The 18,200-nt window shown below is 39.7% G+C and overlaps 1 protein-coding gene across 1 annotated transcript in view; it reads left to right on the top strand.

The window, feature by feature from the left end:
- LOC136705080 (serine-rich adhesin for platelets-like) overlaps positions 1-18,200 on the top strand; it is a 38,565-nt gene that overhangs the window by 8,296 nt on the left and 12,069 nt on the right. Inside the window, exons 2-60 of the mRNA XM_066678297.1 lie at positions 553-707; positions 799-908; positions 1,403-1,464; positions 1,549-1,649; positions 1,744-1,816; positions 1,916-2,070; positions 2,174-2,283; positions 2,777-2,838; positions 2,923-3,023; positions 3,118-3,190; positions 3,290-3,444; positions 3,548-3,657; positions 4,151-4,212; positions 4,297-4,397; positions 4,492-4,564; positions 4,664-4,818; positions 4,920-5,029; positions 5,523-5,584; positions 5,669-5,769; positions 5,864-5,936; positions 6,036-6,190; positions 6,294-6,403; positions 6,897-6,958; positions 7,043-7,143; positions 7,238-7,310; positions 7,410-7,564; positions 7,668-7,777; positions 8,271-8,332; positions 8,417-8,517; positions 8,612-8,684; positions 8,784-8,938; positions 9,042-9,151; positions 9,645-9,706; positions 9,791-9,891; positions 9,986-10,058; positions 10,158-10,312; positions 10,416-10,525; positions 11,019-11,080; positions 11,165-11,265; positions 11,360-11,432; positions 11,532-11,686; positions 11,790-11,899; positions 12,393-12,454; positions 12,539-12,639; positions 12,734-12,806; positions 12,906-13,060; positions 14,538-14,647; positions 15,141-15,202; positions 15,287-15,387; positions 15,482-15,554; positions 15,654-15,808; positions 15,912-16,021; positions 16,515-16,576; positions 16,661-16,761; positions 16,856-16,928; positions 17,028-17,182; positions 17,286-17,395; positions 17,889-17,950; positions 18,035-18,135. Of these exons, the coding sequence (XP_066534394.1) occupies positions 553-707; positions 799-908; positions 1,403-1,464; positions 1,549-1,649; positions 1,744-1,816; positions 1,916-2,070; positions 2,174-2,283; positions 2,777-2,838; positions 2,923-3,023; positions 3,118-3,190; positions 3,290-3,444; positions 3,548-3,657; positions 4,151-4,212; positions 4,297-4,397; positions 4,492-4,564; positions 4,664-4,818; positions 4,920-5,029; positions 5,523-5,584; positions 5,669-5,769; positions 5,864-5,936; positions 6,036-6,190; positions 6,294-6,403; positions 6,897-6,958; positions 7,043-7,143; positions 7,238-7,310; positions 7,410-7,564; positions 7,668-7,777; positions 8,271-8,332; positions 8,417-8,517; positions 8,612-8,684; positions 8,784-8,938; positions 9,042-9,151; positions 9,645-9,706; positions 9,791-9,891; positions 9,986-10,058; positions 10,158-10,312; positions 10,416-10,525; positions 11,019-11,080; positions 11,165-11,265; positions 11,360-11,432; positions 11,532-11,686; positions 11,790-11,899; positions 12,393-12,454; positions 12,539-12,639; positions 12,734-12,806; positions 12,906-13,060; positions 14,538-14,647; positions 15,141-15,202; positions 15,287-15,387; positions 15,482-15,554; positions 15,654-15,808; positions 15,912-16,021; positions 16,515-16,576; positions 16,661-16,761; positions 16,856-16,928; positions 17,028-17,182; positions 17,286-17,395; positions 17,889-17,950; positions 18,035-18,135 (5,939 nt within the window). The remainder of the gene's footprint in view (positions 1-552; positions 708-798; positions 909-1,402; positions 1,465-1,548; positions 1,650-1,743; positions 1,817-1,915; positions 2,071-2,173; positions 2,284-2,776; positions 2,839-2,922; positions 3,024-3,117; positions 3,191-3,289; positions 3,445-3,547; positions 3,658-4,150; positions 4,213-4,296; positions 4,398-4,491; positions 4,565-4,663; positions 4,819-4,919; positions 5,030-5,522; positions 5,585-5,668; positions 5,770-5,863; positions 5,937-6,035; positions 6,191-6,293; positions 6,404-6,896; positions 6,959-7,042; positions 7,144-7,237; positions 7,311-7,409; positions 7,565-7,667; positions 7,778-8,270; positions 8,333-8,416; positions 8,518-8,611; positions 8,685-8,783; positions 8,939-9,041; positions 9,152-9,644; positions 9,707-9,790; positions 9,892-9,985; positions 10,059-10,157; positions 10,313-10,415; positions 10,526-11,018; positions 11,081-11,164; positions 11,266-11,359; positions 11,433-11,531; positions 11,687-11,789; positions 11,900-12,392; positions 12,455-12,538; positions 12,640-12,733; positions 12,807-12,905; positions 13,061-14,537; positions 14,648-15,140; positions 15,203-15,286; positions 15,388-15,481; positions 15,555-15,653; positions 15,809-15,911; positions 16,022-16,514; positions 16,577-16,660; positions 16,762-16,855; positions 16,929-17,027; positions 17,183-17,285; positions 17,396-17,888; positions 17,951-18,034; positions 18,136-18,200) is intronic.

Raw genomic sequence — 18,200 nt, 5'->3', positions numbered from 1 at the left:
AACTTGAAGATTCAACACTTGTTACATCAACAACATCAGGAGTAAGCGTACAAGAGAGAAATTTGTAAGTACTAACTTATTTAAACTAAAACTAAATAATACTGGATAATAATGTATAATATCATAAAAACAAAAAAAAAAAAAAAAAAAAAAAAAAAAAAAAATATATATATATATATATATATATATATATATATATATATATATATATATATATATATATATTAATCTATGACAATACACATTAACCAACACTTAAGTTTCCACAAGAACCAGAGTTAGCTAATAAGCAAATTTTTTATCTGTAGTCCCTGGGCAGGTGATAACTAAATAAAAAAGATTCATACAAAAATGATGAACAAACTCTCTTAGTTACAGTTATGCACTAGTTTATACTTAGCTACGGTTCAGCTCCGCTTCTCCTATTCCCAATCAGAATTTGGTTCTCAGTGCAATTAGAATTCTACTGATGAAGATATTTCATGTATATTGACTTGTTCCTCTTGAGGGAACCTTGAAAAACATTGATCCTAATGTTTCATTTTTTTCCAGTCGTTTATATGCAGTGGTAAAAAGCCACATGCTGTTCAACTCCTCCTCTCCTGCTCCCAGTGAGAGTTTGGTCCTCAGTGCGACCAAAATTCTGCTGGACTCTAGAAAGGCAAACCTCAGTGATTCTACTCAAGTGCTCAACTACACCTTTGAACGTAGGTTTTGCTTGTAACTTGTGTACAGCAATATCATGCCCTTGAAACGTGATGATTAATTACTGACTTATCATTTGATTTGTTACCTCAGAGACATCAAATACTTCCATTGCATTGATAATTACATTCAACATCAGGTACAACACCACTGGAGTCAACAATGAAACCTACAATCAATTGGAGAAGTCAACCAACCAAGCAGTGAGTATACATCTCCATCAGTCTAATCACAACTCAGTTCACCTGTCACACAACTGGGGAAATGCAAATGAGCTACGGGAAATCATTGAGATGAAAGTCACAACAATATACTCATGTCACCTGACTGAGTTCAGTACAGAAACAGTTTAAATTTAGAAGTTGTGCAGAGCTGCATCATTTGAAAGAGTAAGGGACCCTAAATCTCTAGATCTGTTCAGCAACTTCCAGCAGGCTTCATGATTCTGGAGATGCTGACCCAGATAATTCAGTATGTAGTCAGCTATGAACTTATGCTTGAAACTTCTCTGTTAATCAGAAGGTGGTGTCAAAGTAGCAATTGCTTATGGTTTGATCATGAGTAAGACTGTATTGAATCCTGATTCACACACATAAAAGTGCCTTCAGCTTCAAATGCCATTATGAAAAGCACATAAAAAGTAAGAGACATCATATTATGGATTATTTTATCTCAAAATATCTGTTTGTGTCTCCAGTTAAACACACTGCTGAACGAACCTTGTGCACCACAGTTTGAAGCCAAGAGCTCCAATTTTACGTAAGTTTACACCGGCACCGAAGATTCCTGAATCTGTGCAGTACAAGACTTTAAAATGACTGTTCATTCACTGTCTCTGAACAGAACCAGTGCAAACCAGATTCAAGGAGACATGGAATACAGCTTCCAAGATGGAGACACTGTAACACCAATCAGCTTCCTTGACAAGCTCAGGACCCTGAGTGGTACGTCATAGATCACGATATCGTCCACATTTTCACTGAGAACTATGCCAATTTATCCTAAATTCACTGATGACTTCATGTTGTTCTCTTGTAGCTCCATCTACAACAGTTTCTCCAACAAGTCCAACCAGTCTGCTGGTGACTTCTACAGCAACTCAAACACAAAAGTATGTTCAACAGATTTCAGAGATATTTCATGTACATTGACATTTTCTTCTTGAGGGAACCTTGAAGAAAATTAATCCTAATGTTTCATTTTCTTCCAGTTGTTCATCTGCAGTGGTGAAAAGCCATATGCTGTTCAACTCCTCCTCTCCTGTTCCCAGTGAGAGTTTGGTCCTCAGTGCGACCAGAATTCTGCTGGACTCTAGAAAGTCAAACCTCAGTGATACTACTCAAGTGCTCAACTACACCTATGAACGTATGTTTTGCTTGTAACTTGCATGTCCTACTGTGTACAGCAATGTCATGCCCTAGAAATGTGTTGATTAATTACTCACTTATCATTTGATTTGTTACCTCAGAGACATCAGATACCTCCTTTGCGTTGATCATCACATTCAACATCACTTACAACACCACTGGAGTCATCAATAAAACCTACATTCAATTGGAGAACTCCACCAACCAAGCAGTAAGTCTACATCTCCATCAGTCTAATACAACACAGTTCACCTGTCACAAGACTGGGGACATGCAAATGAGCTAAGGGAACTAATTGAGATGAAAGTCACAACAATATACTCATGTCACCTGACTGAGTTCATTACAGAATAGGTTTAAATTCAGATGTTGTGCAGAGGTGCCTCATTTGAAAGAGTAAGGGACCCTAGATCTCTGGATCTGTTCTGCAACTTCCAGCAGGCTTCATGATTCTGGAGATGCTGACCCAGATATATCACAGTATGCTCAGCTATGAATTTATGCCTGAAAATTCTCTGTTAATCAGAAGGTGGTGTCAAGGTAGCAATTGTTTATGGCTTGATCATGAGTAAGACTGTATTGAATCCTGATTCACACACATAAAAGTGCCTTCAGCTTTAAATGCCATTATGAAAAGCACATAAAAAGTAAGAGACATCATATTATTGATTATTTTATCTCAAAATATCTGTTTGTGTCTCCAGTTAAACACACTGCTGAACGAACCTTATGCACCACAGTTTGAAGCCAAGAGCTCCAATTTTACGTAAGTTTACACCGGCACCGAAGATTCCTGAATCTGTGCAGTACAAGACTTTAAAATGACTGTTCATTCACTGTCTCTGAACAGAACCAGTGCAAACCAGATTCAAGGAGACATGGAATACAGCTTCCAAGATGGAGACACTGTAACACCAATCAGCTTCCTTGACAAGCTCAGGACCCTGAGTGGTACGTCACAGATCACTATGTCATCCACATTTTCACTGAGAACTATGCCAATTTATCCTAAATTCACTGATGACTTCATGTTGTTCTCTTGTAGCTCCAACAACAACAGTTTCTCCAACAAGTCCAACCAGTCTGCTGGTGACTTCTACAGCAACTCAAACACAAAAGTATGTTCAACAGATTTCAGAGATATTTCATGTACATTGACATTTTCCTCTTGAGGGAACCTTGAAGAAAATTAATCCTAATGTTTCATTTTCTTCCAGTTGTTCATCTGCAGTGGTGAAAAGCCATATGCTGTTCAACTCCTCCTCTCCTGTTCCCAGTGAGAGTTTGGTCCTCAGTGCGACCAGAATTCTGCTGGACTCTAGAAAGGCAAACCTCAGTGATACTACTCAAGTGCTCAACTACACCTATGAACGTATGTTTTGCTTGTAACTTGCATGTCCTACTGTGTACAGCAATGTCATGCTCTAGAAATGTGTTGATTAATTACTCACTTATCATTTGATTTTTTACCTCAGAGACATCAGATACCTCCTTTGCGTTGATCATCACATTCAACATCACTTACAACACCACTGGAGTCATCAATGAAACCTACGTTCAATTGGAAAACTCCACCAACCAAGCAGTGAGTCTACATCTCCATCAGTCTAATACAACACAGTTCACCTGTCACAAGACTGGGGACATGCAAATGAGCTAAGGGAACTCATTGAGATGAAACTCACAACAAAAAACTCATGTCACATGACTGAGTTCATTGCAGAATAGGTTTAAATTCAGAAGTTGTGCAGAGGTGCATCATTTGAAAGAGTAAGGGACCCTAGATCTCTAGATCTGTTCAGCAATTTCCAGCAGGCTTCATGATTCTGGAGATGCTGACCCAGATATATCAAAGTATGCTCAGCTATGAATTTATGCCTGAAAATTCTCTGTTAATCAGAAGGTGGTGTCAAGGTAGCAATTGTTTATGGCTTGATCATGAGTAAGACTGTATTTCATCCTGATTCATACACATAAAAGTGCCTTCAGCTTTAAATGCCATTATGAAAAGCACATAAAAAGTAAGAGACATCATATTATTGATTATTTTATTTCAAAATATCTGTTTGTGTCTCCAGTTAAACACACTGCTGAACGAACCTTGTGCACCACAGTTTGAAGCCAAGAGCTCCAATTTTACGTAAGTTTACACCGGCACCGAAGATTCCTGAATCTGTGCAGTACAAGACTTTAAAATGACTGTTCATTCACTGTCTCTGAACAGAACCAGTGCAAACCAGATTCAAGGAGACATGGAATACAGCTTCCAAGATGGAGACACTGTAACACCAATCAGCTTCCTTGACAAGCTCAGGACCCTGAGTGGTACGTCATAGATCACGATATCGTCCACATTTTCACTGAGAACTATGCCAATTTATCCTAAATTCACTGATGACTTCATGTTGTTCTCTTGTAGCTCCATCTACAACAGTTTCCCCAACAAGTCCAACCAGCCTGCTGGTGACTTCTACAGCAGCTCAAACACAAAAGTATGTTCAACAGATTTCAGAGATATTTCATGTACATTGACATTTTCCTCTTGAGGGAACCTTGAAGAAAATTAATCCTAATGTTTCATTTTCTACCAGTTGTTCATCTGCAGTGGTGAAAAGCCATATGCTGTTCAGCTCCTCCTCTCCTGTTCCCAGTGAGAGTTTGGTCCTCAGTGCGACCAGAATTCTGCTGGACTCTAGAAAGTCAAACCTCAGTGATACTACTCAAGTGCTCAACTATACCTATGAACGTAGGTTTTGCTTGTAACTTGCATGTCCTACTGTGCAGCAATGTCATTCCCTAGAAATGTGTTGATTAATTACTCACTTATCATTTGATTTGTTACCTCAGAGACATCAGATACCTCCTTTGCGTTGATCATCACATTCAACATCACTTACAACACCACTGGAGTCATCAATGAAACCTACATTCAATTGGAGAACTCCACCAACCAAGCAGTGAGTCTACATCTCCATCAGTCTAATACAACACAGTTCACCTGTCACAAGACTGAGGACATGCAAATGAGCTAAGGGAACTCATTGAGATGAAAGTCACAACAATATACTCATGTCACCTGACTGAGTTCATTACAGAATAGGTTTAAATTCAGATGTTGTGCAGAGGTGCCTCATTTGAAAGAGTAAGGGACCCTAGATCTCTGGATCTGTTCTGCAACTTCCAGCAGGCTTCATGATTCTGGAGATGCTGACCCAGATATATCACAGTATGCTCAGCTATGAATTTATGCCTGAAAATTCTCTGTTAATCAGAAGGTGGTGTCAAGGTAGCAATTGTTTATGGCTTGATCATGAGTAAGACTGTATTGAATCCTGATTCACACACATAAAAGTGCCTTCAGCTTTAAATGCCATTATGAAAAGCACATAAAAAGTAAGAGACATCATATTATTGATTATTTTATCTCAAAATATCTGTTTGTGTCTCCAGTTAAACACACTGCTGAACGAACCTTGTGCACCACAGTTTGAAGCCAAGAGCTCCAATTTTACGTAAGTTTACACCGGCACCGAAGGTTCCTGAATCTGTGCAGTACAAGACTTTAAAATGACTGTTCATTCACTGTCTCTGAACAGAACCAGTGCAAACCAGATTCAAGGAGACATGGAATACAGCTTCCAAGATGGAGACACTGTAACACCAATAAGCTTCCTTGACAAGCTCAGGACCCTGAGTGGTACGTCACAGATCACGATACCGTCCACATTTTCACTGAGAACTATGCCAATTTATCCTAAATTCACTGATGACTTCATGTTGTTCTCTTGTAGCTCCATCTACAACAGTTTCTCCAACAAGTCCAACCAGTCTGCTGGTGACTTCTACAGCAACTCAAACACAAAAGTATGTTCAACAGATTTCAGAGATATTTCATGTACATTGACATTTTCCTCTTGAGGGAACCTTGAAGAAAATTAATCCTAATGTTTCATTTTCTTCCAGTTGTTCATCTGCAGTGGTGAAAAGCCATATGCTGTTCAACTCCTCCTCTCCTGTTCCCAGTGAGAGTTTGGTCCTCAGTGCGACCAGAATTCTGCTGGACTCTAGAAAGGCAAACCTCAGTGATACTACTCAAGTGCTCAACTACACCTATGAACGTATGTTTTGCTTGTAACTTGCATGTCCTACTGTGTACAGCAATATCATGCCCTAGAAATGTGTTGATTAATTACTCACTTATCATTTGATTTTTTACCTCAGAGACATCAGATACCTCCTTTGCGTTGTTCATCACATTCAACATCACTTACAACACCACTGGAGTCATCAATGAAACCTACGTTCAATTGGAAAACTCCACCAACCAAGCAGTGAGTCTACATCTCCATCAGTCTAATACAACACAGTTCACCTGTCACAAGACTGGGGACATGCAAATGAGCTAAGGGAACTCATTGAGATGAAAGTCACAACAATATACTCATGTCACCTGACTGAGTTCATTACAGAATAGGTTTAAATTCAGATGTTGTGCAGAGGTGCCTCATTTGAAAGAGTAAGGGACCCTAGATCTCTGGATCTGTTCTGCAACTTCCAGCAGGCTTCATGATTCTGGAGATGCTGACCCAGATATATCACAGTATGCTCAGCTATGAATTTATGCCTGAAAATTCTCTGTTAATCAGAAGGTGGTGTCAAGGTAGCAATTGTTTATGTCTTGATCATGAGTAAGACTGTATTGAATCCTGATTCACACACATAAAAGTGCCTTCAGCTTTAAATGCCATTATGAAAAGCACATAAAAAGTAAGAGACATCATATTATTGATTATTTTATCTCAAAATATCTGTTTGTGTCTCCAGTTAAACACACTGCTGAACGAACCTTATGCACCACAGTTTGAAGCCAAGAGCTCCAATTTTACGTAAGTTTACACCGGCACCGAAGATTCCTGAATCTGTGCAGTACAAGACTTTAAAATGACTGTTCATTCACTGTCTCTGAACAGAACCAGTGCAAACCAGATTCAAGGAGACATGGAATACAGCTTCCAAGATGGAGACACTGTAACACCAATCAGCTTCCTTGACAAGCTCAGGACCCTGAGTGGTACGTCACAGATCACTATGTCATCCACATTTTCACTGAGAACTATGCCAATTTATCCTAAATTCACTGATGACTTCATGTTGTTCTCTTGTAGCTCCAACAACAACAGTTTCTCCAACAAGTCCAACCAGTCTGCTGGTGACTTCTACAGCAACTCAAACACAAAAGTATGTTCAACAGATTTCAGAGATATTTCATGTACATTGACATTTTCCTCTTGAGGGAACCTTGAAGAAAATTAATCCTAATGTTTCATTTTCTTCCAGTTGTTCATCTGCAGTGGTGAAAAGCCATATGCTGTTCAACTCCTCCTCTCCTGTTCCCAGTGAGAGTTTGGTCCTCAGTGCGACCAGAATTCTGCTGGACTCTAGAAAGGCAAACCTCAGTGATACTACTCAAGTGCTCAACTACACCTATGAACGTATGTTTTGCTTGTAACTTGCATGTCCTACTGTGTACAGCAATGTCATGCTCTAGAAATGTGTTGATTAATTACTCACTTATCATTTGATTTTTTACCTCAGAGACATCAGATACCTCCTTTGCGTTGATCATCACATTCAACATCACTTACAACACCACTGGAGTCATCAATGAAACCTACGTTCAATTGGAAAACTCCACCAACCAAGCAGTGAGTCTACATCTCCATCAGTCTAATACAACACAGTTCACCTGTCACAAGACTGGGGACATGCAAATGAGCTAAGGGAACTCATTGAGATGAAACTCACAACAATAAACTCATGTCACATGACTGAGTTCATTGCAGAATAGGTTTAAATTCAGAAGTTGTGCAGAGGTGCATCATTTGAAAGAGTAAGGGACCCTAGATCTCTAGATCTGTTCAGCAATTTCCAGCAGGCTTCATGATTCTGGAGATGCTGACCCAGATATATCAAAGTATGCTCAGCTATGAATTTATGCCTGAAAATTCTCTGTTAATCAGAAGGTGGTGTCAAGGTAGCAATTGTTTATGGCTTGATCATGAGTAAGACTGTATTTCATCCTGATTCATACACATAAAAGTGCCTTCAGCTTTAAATGCCATTATGAAAAGCACATAAAAAGTAAGAGACATCATATTATTGATTATTTTATTTCAAAATATCTGTTTGTGTCTCCAGTTAAACACACTGCTGAACGAACCTTGTGCACCACAGTTTGAAGCCAAGAGCTCCAATTTTACGTAAGTTTACACCGGCACCGAAGATTCCTGAATCTGTGCAGTACAAGACTTTAAAATGACTGTTCATTCACTGTCTCTGAACAGAACCAGTGCAAACCAGATTCAAGGAGACATGGAATACAGCTTCCAAGATGGAGACACTGTAACACCAATCAGCTTCCTTGACAAGCTCAGGACCCTGAGTGGTACGTCATAGATCACGATATCGTCCACATTTTCACTGAGAACTATGCCAATTTATCCTAAATTCACTGATGACTTCATGTTGTTCTCTTGTAGCTCCATCTACAACAGTTTCCCCAACAAGTCCAACCAGCCTGCTGGTGACTTCTACAGCAGCTCAAACACAAAAGTATGTTCAACAGATTTCAGAGATATTTCATGTACATTGACATTTTCCTCTTGAGGGAACCTTGAAGAAAATTAATCCTAATGTTTCATTTTCTACCAGTTGTTCATCTGCAGTGGTGAAAAGCCATATGCTGTTCAGCTCCTCCTCTCCTGTTCCCAGTGAGAGTTTGGTCATCAGTGCGACCAGAATTCTGCTGGACTCTAGAAAGTCAAACCTCAGTGATACTACTCAAGTGCTCAACTATACCTATGAACGTAGGTTTTGCTTGTAACTTGCATGTCCTACTGTGTACAGCAATGTCATTCCCTAGAAATGTGTTGATTAATTACTCACTTATCATTTGATTTGTTACCTCAGAGACATCAGATACCTCCTTTGCGTTGATCATCACATTCAACATCACTTACAACACCACTGGAGTCATCAATGAAACCTACATTCAATTGGAGAACTCCACCAACCAAGCAGTGAGTCTACATCTCCATCAGTCTAATACAACACAGTTCACCTGTCACAAGACTGAGGACATGCAAATGAGCTAAGGGAACTCATTGAGATGAAAGTCACAACAATATACTCATGTCACCTGACTGAGTTCATTACAGAATAGGTTTAAATTCAGATGTTGTGCAGAGGTGCCTCATTTGAAAGAGTAAGGGACCCTAGATCTCTGGATCTGTTCTGCAACTTCCAGCAGGCTTCATGATTCTGGAGATGCTGACCCAGATATATCACAGTATGCTCAGCTATGAATTTATGCCTGAAAATTCTCTGTTAATCAGAAGGTGGTGTCAAGGTAGCAATTGTTTATGGCTTGATCATGAGTAAGACTGTATTGAATCCTGATTCACACACATAAAAGTGCCTTCAGCTTTAAATGCCATTATGAAAAGCACATAAAAAGTAAGAGACATCATATTATTGATTATTTTATCTCAAAATATCTGTTTGTGTCTCCAGTTAAACACACTGCTGAACGAACCTTGTGCACCACAGTTTGAAGCCAAGAGCTCCAATTTTACGTAAGTTTACACCGGCACCGAAGGTTCCTGAATCTGTGCAGTACAAGACTTTAAAATGACTGTTCATTCACTGTCTCTGAACAGAACCAGTGCAAACCAGATTCAAGGAGACATGGAATACAGCTTCCAAGATGGAGACACTGTAACACCAATCAGCTTCCTTGACAAGCTCAGGACCCTGAGTGGTACGTCACAGATCACGATACCGTCCACATTTTCACTGAGAACTATGCCAATTTATCCTAAATTCACTGATGACTTCATGTTGTTCTCTTGTAGCTCCAACAACAACAGTTTCTCCAACAAGTCCAACCAGTCTGCTGGTGACTTCTACAGCAACTCAAACACAAAAGTATGTTCAACAGATTTCAGAGATATTTCATGTACATTGACATTTTCCTTTTGAGGGAACCTTGAAGAAAATTAATCCTAATGTTTCATTTTCTTCCAGTTGTTCATCTGCAGTGGTGAAAAGCCATATGCTGTTCAACTCCTCCTCTCCTGTTCCCAGTGAGAGTTTGGTCCTCAGTGCGACCAGAATTCTGCTGGACTCTAGAAAGGCAAACCTCAGTGATACTACTCAAGTGCTCAACTACACCTATGAACGTATGTTTTGCTTGTAACTTGCATGTCCTACTGTGTACAGCAATGTCATGCTCTAGAAATGTGTTGATTAATTACTCACTTATCATTTGATTTTTTACCTCAGAGACATCAGATACCTCCTTTGCGTTGATCATCACATTCAACATCACTTACAACACCACTGGAGTCATCAATGAAACCTACGTTCAATTGGAAAACTCCACCAACCAAGCAGTGAGTCTACATCTCCATCAGTCTAATACAACACAGTTCACCTGTCACAAGACTGGGGACATGCAAATGAGCTAAGGGAACTCATTGAGATGAAAGTCACAACAATATACTCATGTCACCTGACTGAGTTCATTACAGAATAGGTTTAAATTCAGATGTTGTGCAGAGGTGCCTCATTTGAAAGAGTAAGGGACCCTAGATCTCTGGATCTGTTCTGCAACTTCCAGCAGGCTTCATGATTCTGGAGATGCTGACCCAGATATATCACAGTATGCTTAGCTATGAATTTATGCCTGAAAATTCTCTGTTAATCAGAAGGTGGTGTCAAGGTAGCAATTGTTTATGTCTTGATCATGAGTAAGACTGTATTGAATCCTGATTCACACACATAAAAGTGCCTTCAGCTTTAAATGCCATTATGAAAAGCACATAAAAAGTAAGAGACATCATATTATTGATTATTTTATCTCAAAATATCTGTTTGTGTCTCCAGTTAAACACACTGCTGAACGAACCTTATGCACCACAGTTTGAAGCCAAGAGCTTCAATTTTACGTAAGTTTACACCGGCACCGAAGATTCCTGAATCTGTGCAGTACAAGACTTTAAAATGACTGTTCATTCACTGTCTCTGAACAGAACCAGTGCAAACCAGATTCAAGGAGACATGGAATACAGCTTCCAAGATGGAGACACTGTAACACCAATCAGCTTCCTTGACAAGCTCAGGACCCTGAGTGGTACGTCACAGATCACGATACCGTCCACATTTTCACTGAGAACTATGCCAATTTATCCTAAATTCACTGATGACTTCATGTTGTTCTCTTGTAGCTCCATCTACAACAGTTTCTCCAACAAGTCCAACCAGTCTGCTGGTGACTTCTACAGCAACTCAAACACAAAAGTATGTTCAACAGATTTCAGAGATATTTCATGTACATTGACATTTTCCTCTTGAGGGAACCTTGAAGAAAATTAATCCTAATGTTTCATTTTCTTCCAGTTGTTCATCTGCAAAGGTGAAAAGCCATATGCTGTTCAACTCCTCCTCTCCTGTTCCCAGTGAGAGTTTGGTCCTCAGTGCGACCAGAATTCTGCTGGACTCTAGAAAGGCAAACCTCAGTGATACTACTCAAGTGCTCAACTACACCTATGAACGTATGTTTTGCTTGTAACTTGCATGTCCTACTGTGTACAGCAATGTCATGCTCTAGAAATGTGTTGATTAATTACTCACTTATCATTTGATTTTTTACCTCAGAGACATCAGATACCTCCTTTGCGTTGATCATCACATTCAACATCACTTACAACACCACTGGAGTCATCAATGAAACCTACGTTCAATTGGAAAACTCCACCAACCAAGCAGTGAGTCTACATCTCCATCAGTCTAATACAACACAGTTCACCTGTCACAAGACTGGGGACATGCAAATGAGCTAAGGGAACTCATTGAGATGAAAGTCACAACAATATACTCATGTCACCTGACTGAGTTCATTACAGAATAGGTTTAAATTCAGATGTTGTGCAGAGGTGCCTCATTTGAAAGAGTAAGGGACCCTAGATCTCTGGATCTGTTCTGCAACTTCCAGCAGGCTTCATGATTCTGGAGATGCTGACCCAGATATATCACAGTATGCTCAGCTATGAATTTATGCCTGAAAATTCTCTGTTAATCAGAAGGTGGTGTCAAGGTAGCAATTGTTTATGTCTTGATCATGAGTAAGACTGTATTGAATCCTGATTCACACACATAAAAGTGCCTTCAGCTTTAAATGCCATTATGAAAAGCACATAAAAAGTAAGAGACATCATATTATTGATTATTTTATCTCAAAATATCTGTTTGTGTCTCCAGTTAAACACACTGCTGAACGAACCTTATGCACCACAGTTTGAAGCCAAGAGCTCCAATTTTACGTAAGTTTACACCAGCACCGAAGATTCCTGAATCTGTGCAGTACAAGACTTTAAAATGACTGTTCATTCACTGTCTCTGAACAGAACCAGTGCAAACCAGATTCAAGGAGACATGGAATACAGCTTCCAAGATGGAGACACTGTAACACCAATCAGCTTCCTTGACAAGCTCAGGACCCTGAGTGGTACGTCACAGATCACTATGTCATCCACATTTTCACTGAGAACTATGCCAATTTATCCTAAATTCACTGATGACTTCATGTTGTTCTCTTGTAGCTCCAACAACAACAGTTTCTCCAACAAGTCCAACCAGTCTGCTGGTGACTTCTACAGCAACTCAAACACAAAAGTATGTTCAACAGATTTCAGAGATATTTCATGTACATTGACATTTTCCTCTTGAGGGAACCTTGAAGAAAATTAATCCTAATGTTTCATTTTCTTCCAGTTGTTCATCTGCAGTGGTGAAAAGCCATATGCTGTTCAACTCCTCCTCTCCTGTTCCCAGTGAGAGTTTGGTCCTCAGTGCGACCAGAATTCTGCTGGACTCTAGAGAGGCAAACCTCAGTGATACTACTCAAGTGCTCAACTACACCTATGAACGTATGTTTTGCTTGTAACTTGCATGTCCTACTGTGTACAGCAATGTCATGCTCTAGAAATGTGTTGATTAATTACTCACTTATCATTTGATTTTTTACCTCAGAGACATCAGATACCTCCTTTGCGTTGATCATCACATTCAACATCACTTACAACACCACTGGAGTCATCAATGAAACCTACGTTCAATTGGAAAACTCCACCAACCAAGCAGTGAGTCTACATCTCCATCAGTCTAATACAACACAGTTCACCTGTCACAAGACTGGGGACATGCAAATGAGCTAAGGGAACTCATTGAGATAAAAGTCACAACAATATACTCATGTCACCTGACTGAGTTCATTACAGAATAGGTTTAAATTCAGATGTTGTGCAGAGGTGCATCATTTGAAAGAGTAAGGGACCCTAGATCTCTAGATCTGTTCAGCAACTTCCAGCAGGCTTCATGATTCTGGAGATGCTGACCCAGATATATCACAGTATGCTCAGCTATGAATTTATGCCTGAAAATTCTCTGTTAATCAGAAGGTGGTGTCAAGGTAGCAATTGTTTATGGCTTGATCATGAGTAAGACTGTATTGAATCCTGATTCACACACATAAAAGTGCCTTCAGCTTTAAATGCCATTATGAAAAGCACATAAAAAGTAAGAGACATCATATTATTGATTATTTTATCTCAAAATATCTGTTTGTGTCTCCAGTTAAACACACTGCTGAACGAACCTTATGCACCACAGTTTGAAGCCAAGAGCTCCAATTTTACGTAAGTTTACACCGGCACCGACGATTCTTGAATCTGTGCAGTACAAGACTTTAAAATGACTGTTCATTCACTGTCTCTGAACAGAACCAGTGCAAACCAGATTCAAGGAGACATGGAATACAGCTTCCAAGATGGAGACACTGTAACACCAATCAGCTTCCTTGACAAGCTCAGGACCCTGAGTGGTACGTCACAGATCACGATATTGTCCTCATTTTCACTGAGAACTATGCCAATTTATCCTAAATTCACTGATGACTTCATGTTGTTCTCTTGTAGCTCCATCTACAACAGTTTCTCCAACAAGTCCAACCAGTCTGCTGGTGACTTCTACAGCAACTCAAACACAAAAGTATGTTCAACAGATTTCAGAGATATTTCATGTACATTGACATTTTCCTCTTGAGGGAACCTTGAAGAAAATTAATCCTAATGTTTCATTTTCTTCCAGTTGTTCATCTGCAGTGGTGAAAAGCCATATGCTGTTCAACTCCTCCTCTCCTGTTCCCAGTGAGAGTTTGGTCCTCAGTGCGACCAGAATTCTGCTGGACTCTAGAAAGGCAAACCTCAGTGATACTACTCAAGTGCTCAACTACACCTATGAACGTATGTTTTGCTTGTAACTTGCATGTCCTACTGTGTACAGCAATGTCATGCCCTAGAAATGTGTTGATTAATTACTCACTTATCATTTGATTTTTTACCTCAGAGACATCAGATACCTCCTTTGCGTTGATCATCACATTCAACATCACTTACAACACCACTGGAGTCATCAAAGAAACCTACATTCAATTGGAGAACTCCACCAACCAAGCAGTGAGTCTACATCTCCATCAGTCTAATACAACACAGTTCACCTGTCACAAGACTGGGGACATGCAAATGAGCTAAGGGAACTCATTGAGATAAAAGTCACAACAATATACTCATGTCACCTGACTGAGTTCATTACAGAATAGGTTTAAATTCAGATGTTGTGCAGAGGTGCATCATTTGAAAGAGTAAGGGACCCTAGATATCTGGATCTGTTCTGCAACTTCCAGCAGGCTTCATGATTCTGGAGATGCTGACCCAGATATATCACAGTATGCTCAGCTATGAATTTATGCCTGAAAATTCTCTGTTAATCAGAAGGTGGTGTCAAGGTAGCAATTGTTTATGGCTTGATCATGAGTAAGACTGTATTGCATCCTGATTCACACACTTAAAAGTGCCTTCAGCTTTAAATGCCATTATGAAAAGCACATAAAAAGTAAGAGACATCATATTATTGATTATTTTATCTCAAAATATCTGTTTGTGTCTCCAGTTAAACACACTGCTGAACGAACCTTATGCACCACAGTTTGAAGCCAAGAGCTCCAATTTTACGTAAGTTTACACCGGCACCGACGATTCTTGAATCTGTGCAGTACAAGACTTTAAAATGACTGTTCATTCACTGTCTCTGAACAGAACCAGTGCAAACCAGATTCAAGGAGACATGGAATACAGCTTCCAAGATGGAGACACTGTAACACCAATCAGCTTCCTTGACAAGCTCAGGACCCTGAGTGGTACGTCACAGATCACGATATTGTCCTCATTTTCACTGAGAACTATGCCAATTTATCCTAAATTCACTGATGACTTCATGTTGTTCTCTTGTAGCTCCATCTACAACAGTTTCTCCAACAAGTCCAACCAGTCTGCTGGTGACTTCTACAGCAACTCAAACACAAAAGTATGTTCAACAGATTTCAGAGATATTTCATGTACATTGACATTTTCCTCTTGAGGGAACCTTGAAGAAAATTAATCCTAATGTTTCATTTTCTTCCAGTTGTTCATCTGCAGTGGTGAAAAGCCATATGCTGTTCAACTCCTCCTCTCCTGTTCCCAGTGAGAGTTTGGTCCTCAGTGCGACCAGAATTCTGCTGGACTCTAGAAAGGCAAACCTCAGTGATACTACTCAAGTGCTCAACTACACCTATGAACGTATGTTTTGCTTGTAACTTGCATGTCCTACTGTGTACAGCAATGTCATGCCCTAGAAATGTGTTGATTAATTACTCACTTATCATTTGATTTTTTACCTCAGAGACATCAGATACCTCCTTTGCGTTGATCATCACATTCAACATCACTTACAACACCACTGGAGTCATCAAAGAAACCTACATTCAATTGGAGAACTCCACCAACCAAGCAGTGAGTCTACATCTCCATCAGTCTAATACAACACAGTTCACCTGTCACAAGACTGGGGACATGCAAATGAGCTAAGGGAACTCATTGAGATAAAAGTCACAACAATATACTCATGTCACCTGACTGAGTTCATTACAGAATAGGTTTAAATTCAGATGTTGTGCAGAGGTGCATCATTTGAAAGAGTAAGGGACCCTAGATATCTGGATCTGTTCTGCAACTTCCAGCAGGCTTCATGATTCTGGAGATGCTGACCCAGATATATCACAGTATGCTCAGCTATGAATTTATGCCTGAAAATTCTCTGTTAATCAGAAGGTGGTGTCAAGGTAGCAATTGTTTATGGCTTGATCATGAGTAAGACTGTATTGAATCCTGATTCACACACATAAAAGTGCCTTCAGCTTTAAATGCCATTATGAAAAGCACATAAAAAGTAAGAGACATCATATTATTGATTATTTTATCTCAAAATATCTGTTTGTGTCTCCAGTTAAACACACTGCTGAACGAACCTTATGCACCACAGTTTGAAGCCAAGAGCTCCAATTTTACGTAAGTTTACACCGGCACCGACGATTCTTGAATCTGTGCAGTACAAGACTTTAAAATGACTGTTCATTCACTGTCTCTGAACAGAACCAGTGCAAACCAGATTCAAGGAGACATGGAATACAGCTTCCAAGATGGAGACACTGTAACACCAATCAGCTTCCTTGACAAGCTCAGGACCCTGAGTGGTACGTCACAGATCACGATACCGTCCACATTTTCACTGAGAACTATGCCAATTTATCCTAAATTCACTGATGACTTCATGTTGTTCTCTTGTAGCTCCATCTACAACAGTTTCTCCAACAAGTCCAACCAGTCTGCTGGTGACTTCTACAGCAACTCAAACACAAAAGTATGTTCAACAGATTTCAGAGATATTTCATGTACATTGACATTTTCCTCTTGAGGGAACCTTGAAGAAAATTAATCCTAATGTTTCATTTTCTTCCAGTTGTTCATCTGCAGTGGTGAAAAGCCATATGCTGTTCAACTCCTCCTCTCCTGTTCCCAGTGAGAGTTTGGTCCTCAGTGCGACCAGAATTCTGCTGGACTCTAGAAAGGCAAACCTCAGTGATACTACTCAAGTGCTCAACTACACCTATGAACGTATGTTTTGCTTGTAACTTGCATGTCCTACTGTGTACAGCAATGTCATGCCCTAGAAATTAGTTGATTAATTACTCACTTATCATTTGATTTTTTACCTCAGAGACATCAGATACCTCCTTTGCGTTGATCATCACATTCAACATCACTTACAACACCACTGGAGTCATCAAAGAAACCTACATTCAATTGGAGAACTCCACCAACCAAGCAGTGAGTCTACATCTCCATCAGTCTAATACAACACAGTTCACCTGTCACAAGACTGGGGACATGCAAATGAGCTAAGGGAACTCATTGAGATAAAAGTCACAACAATATACTCATGTCACCTGACTGAGTTCATTACAGAATAGGTTTAAATTCAGATGTTGTGCAGAGGTGCATCATTTGAAAGAGTAAGGGACCCTAGATCTCTAGATCTGTTCAGCAACTTCCAGCAGGCTTCATGATTCTGGAGATGCTGACCCAGATATATCACAGTATGCTCAGCTATGAATTTATGCCTGAAAATTCTCTGTTAATCAGAAGGTGGTGTCAAGGTAGCAATTGTTTATGGCTTGATCATGAGTAAGACTGTATTGCATCCTGATTCACACACTTAAAAGTGCCTTCAGCTTTAAATGCCATTATGAAAAGCACATAAAAAGTAAGAGACATCATATTATGGATTATTTTATCTCACAATATCTGTTTGTGTCTCCAGTTAAACACACTGCTGAACGAACCTTATGCACCACAGTTTGAAGCCAAGAGCTCCAATTTTACGTAAGTTTACACCGGCACCGAAGATTCCTGAATCTGTGCAGTACAAGACTTTAAAATGACTGTTCATTCACTGTCTCTGAACAGAACCAGTGCAAACCAGATTCAAGGAGACATGGAATACAGCTTCCAAGATGGAGACACTGTAACACCAATCAGCTTCCTTGACGAGCTCAGGACCCTGAGTGGTACGTCATTGATCACGATATCGTCCACATTTTCAGTGAGAACTATGCCAATTTATCCTAAATTC

This window comes from Hoplias malabaricus, chromosome 8, assembly GCF_029633855.1.
Source record: "Hoplias malabaricus isolate fHopMal1 chromosome 8, fHopMal1.hap1, whole genome shotgun sequence".
NCBI lineage: Eukaryota > Metazoa > Chordata > Actinopteri > Characiformes > Erythrinidae > Hoplias > Hoplias malabaricus.
This window is presented reverse-complemented; position numbering and strand designations above follow the sequence as displayed.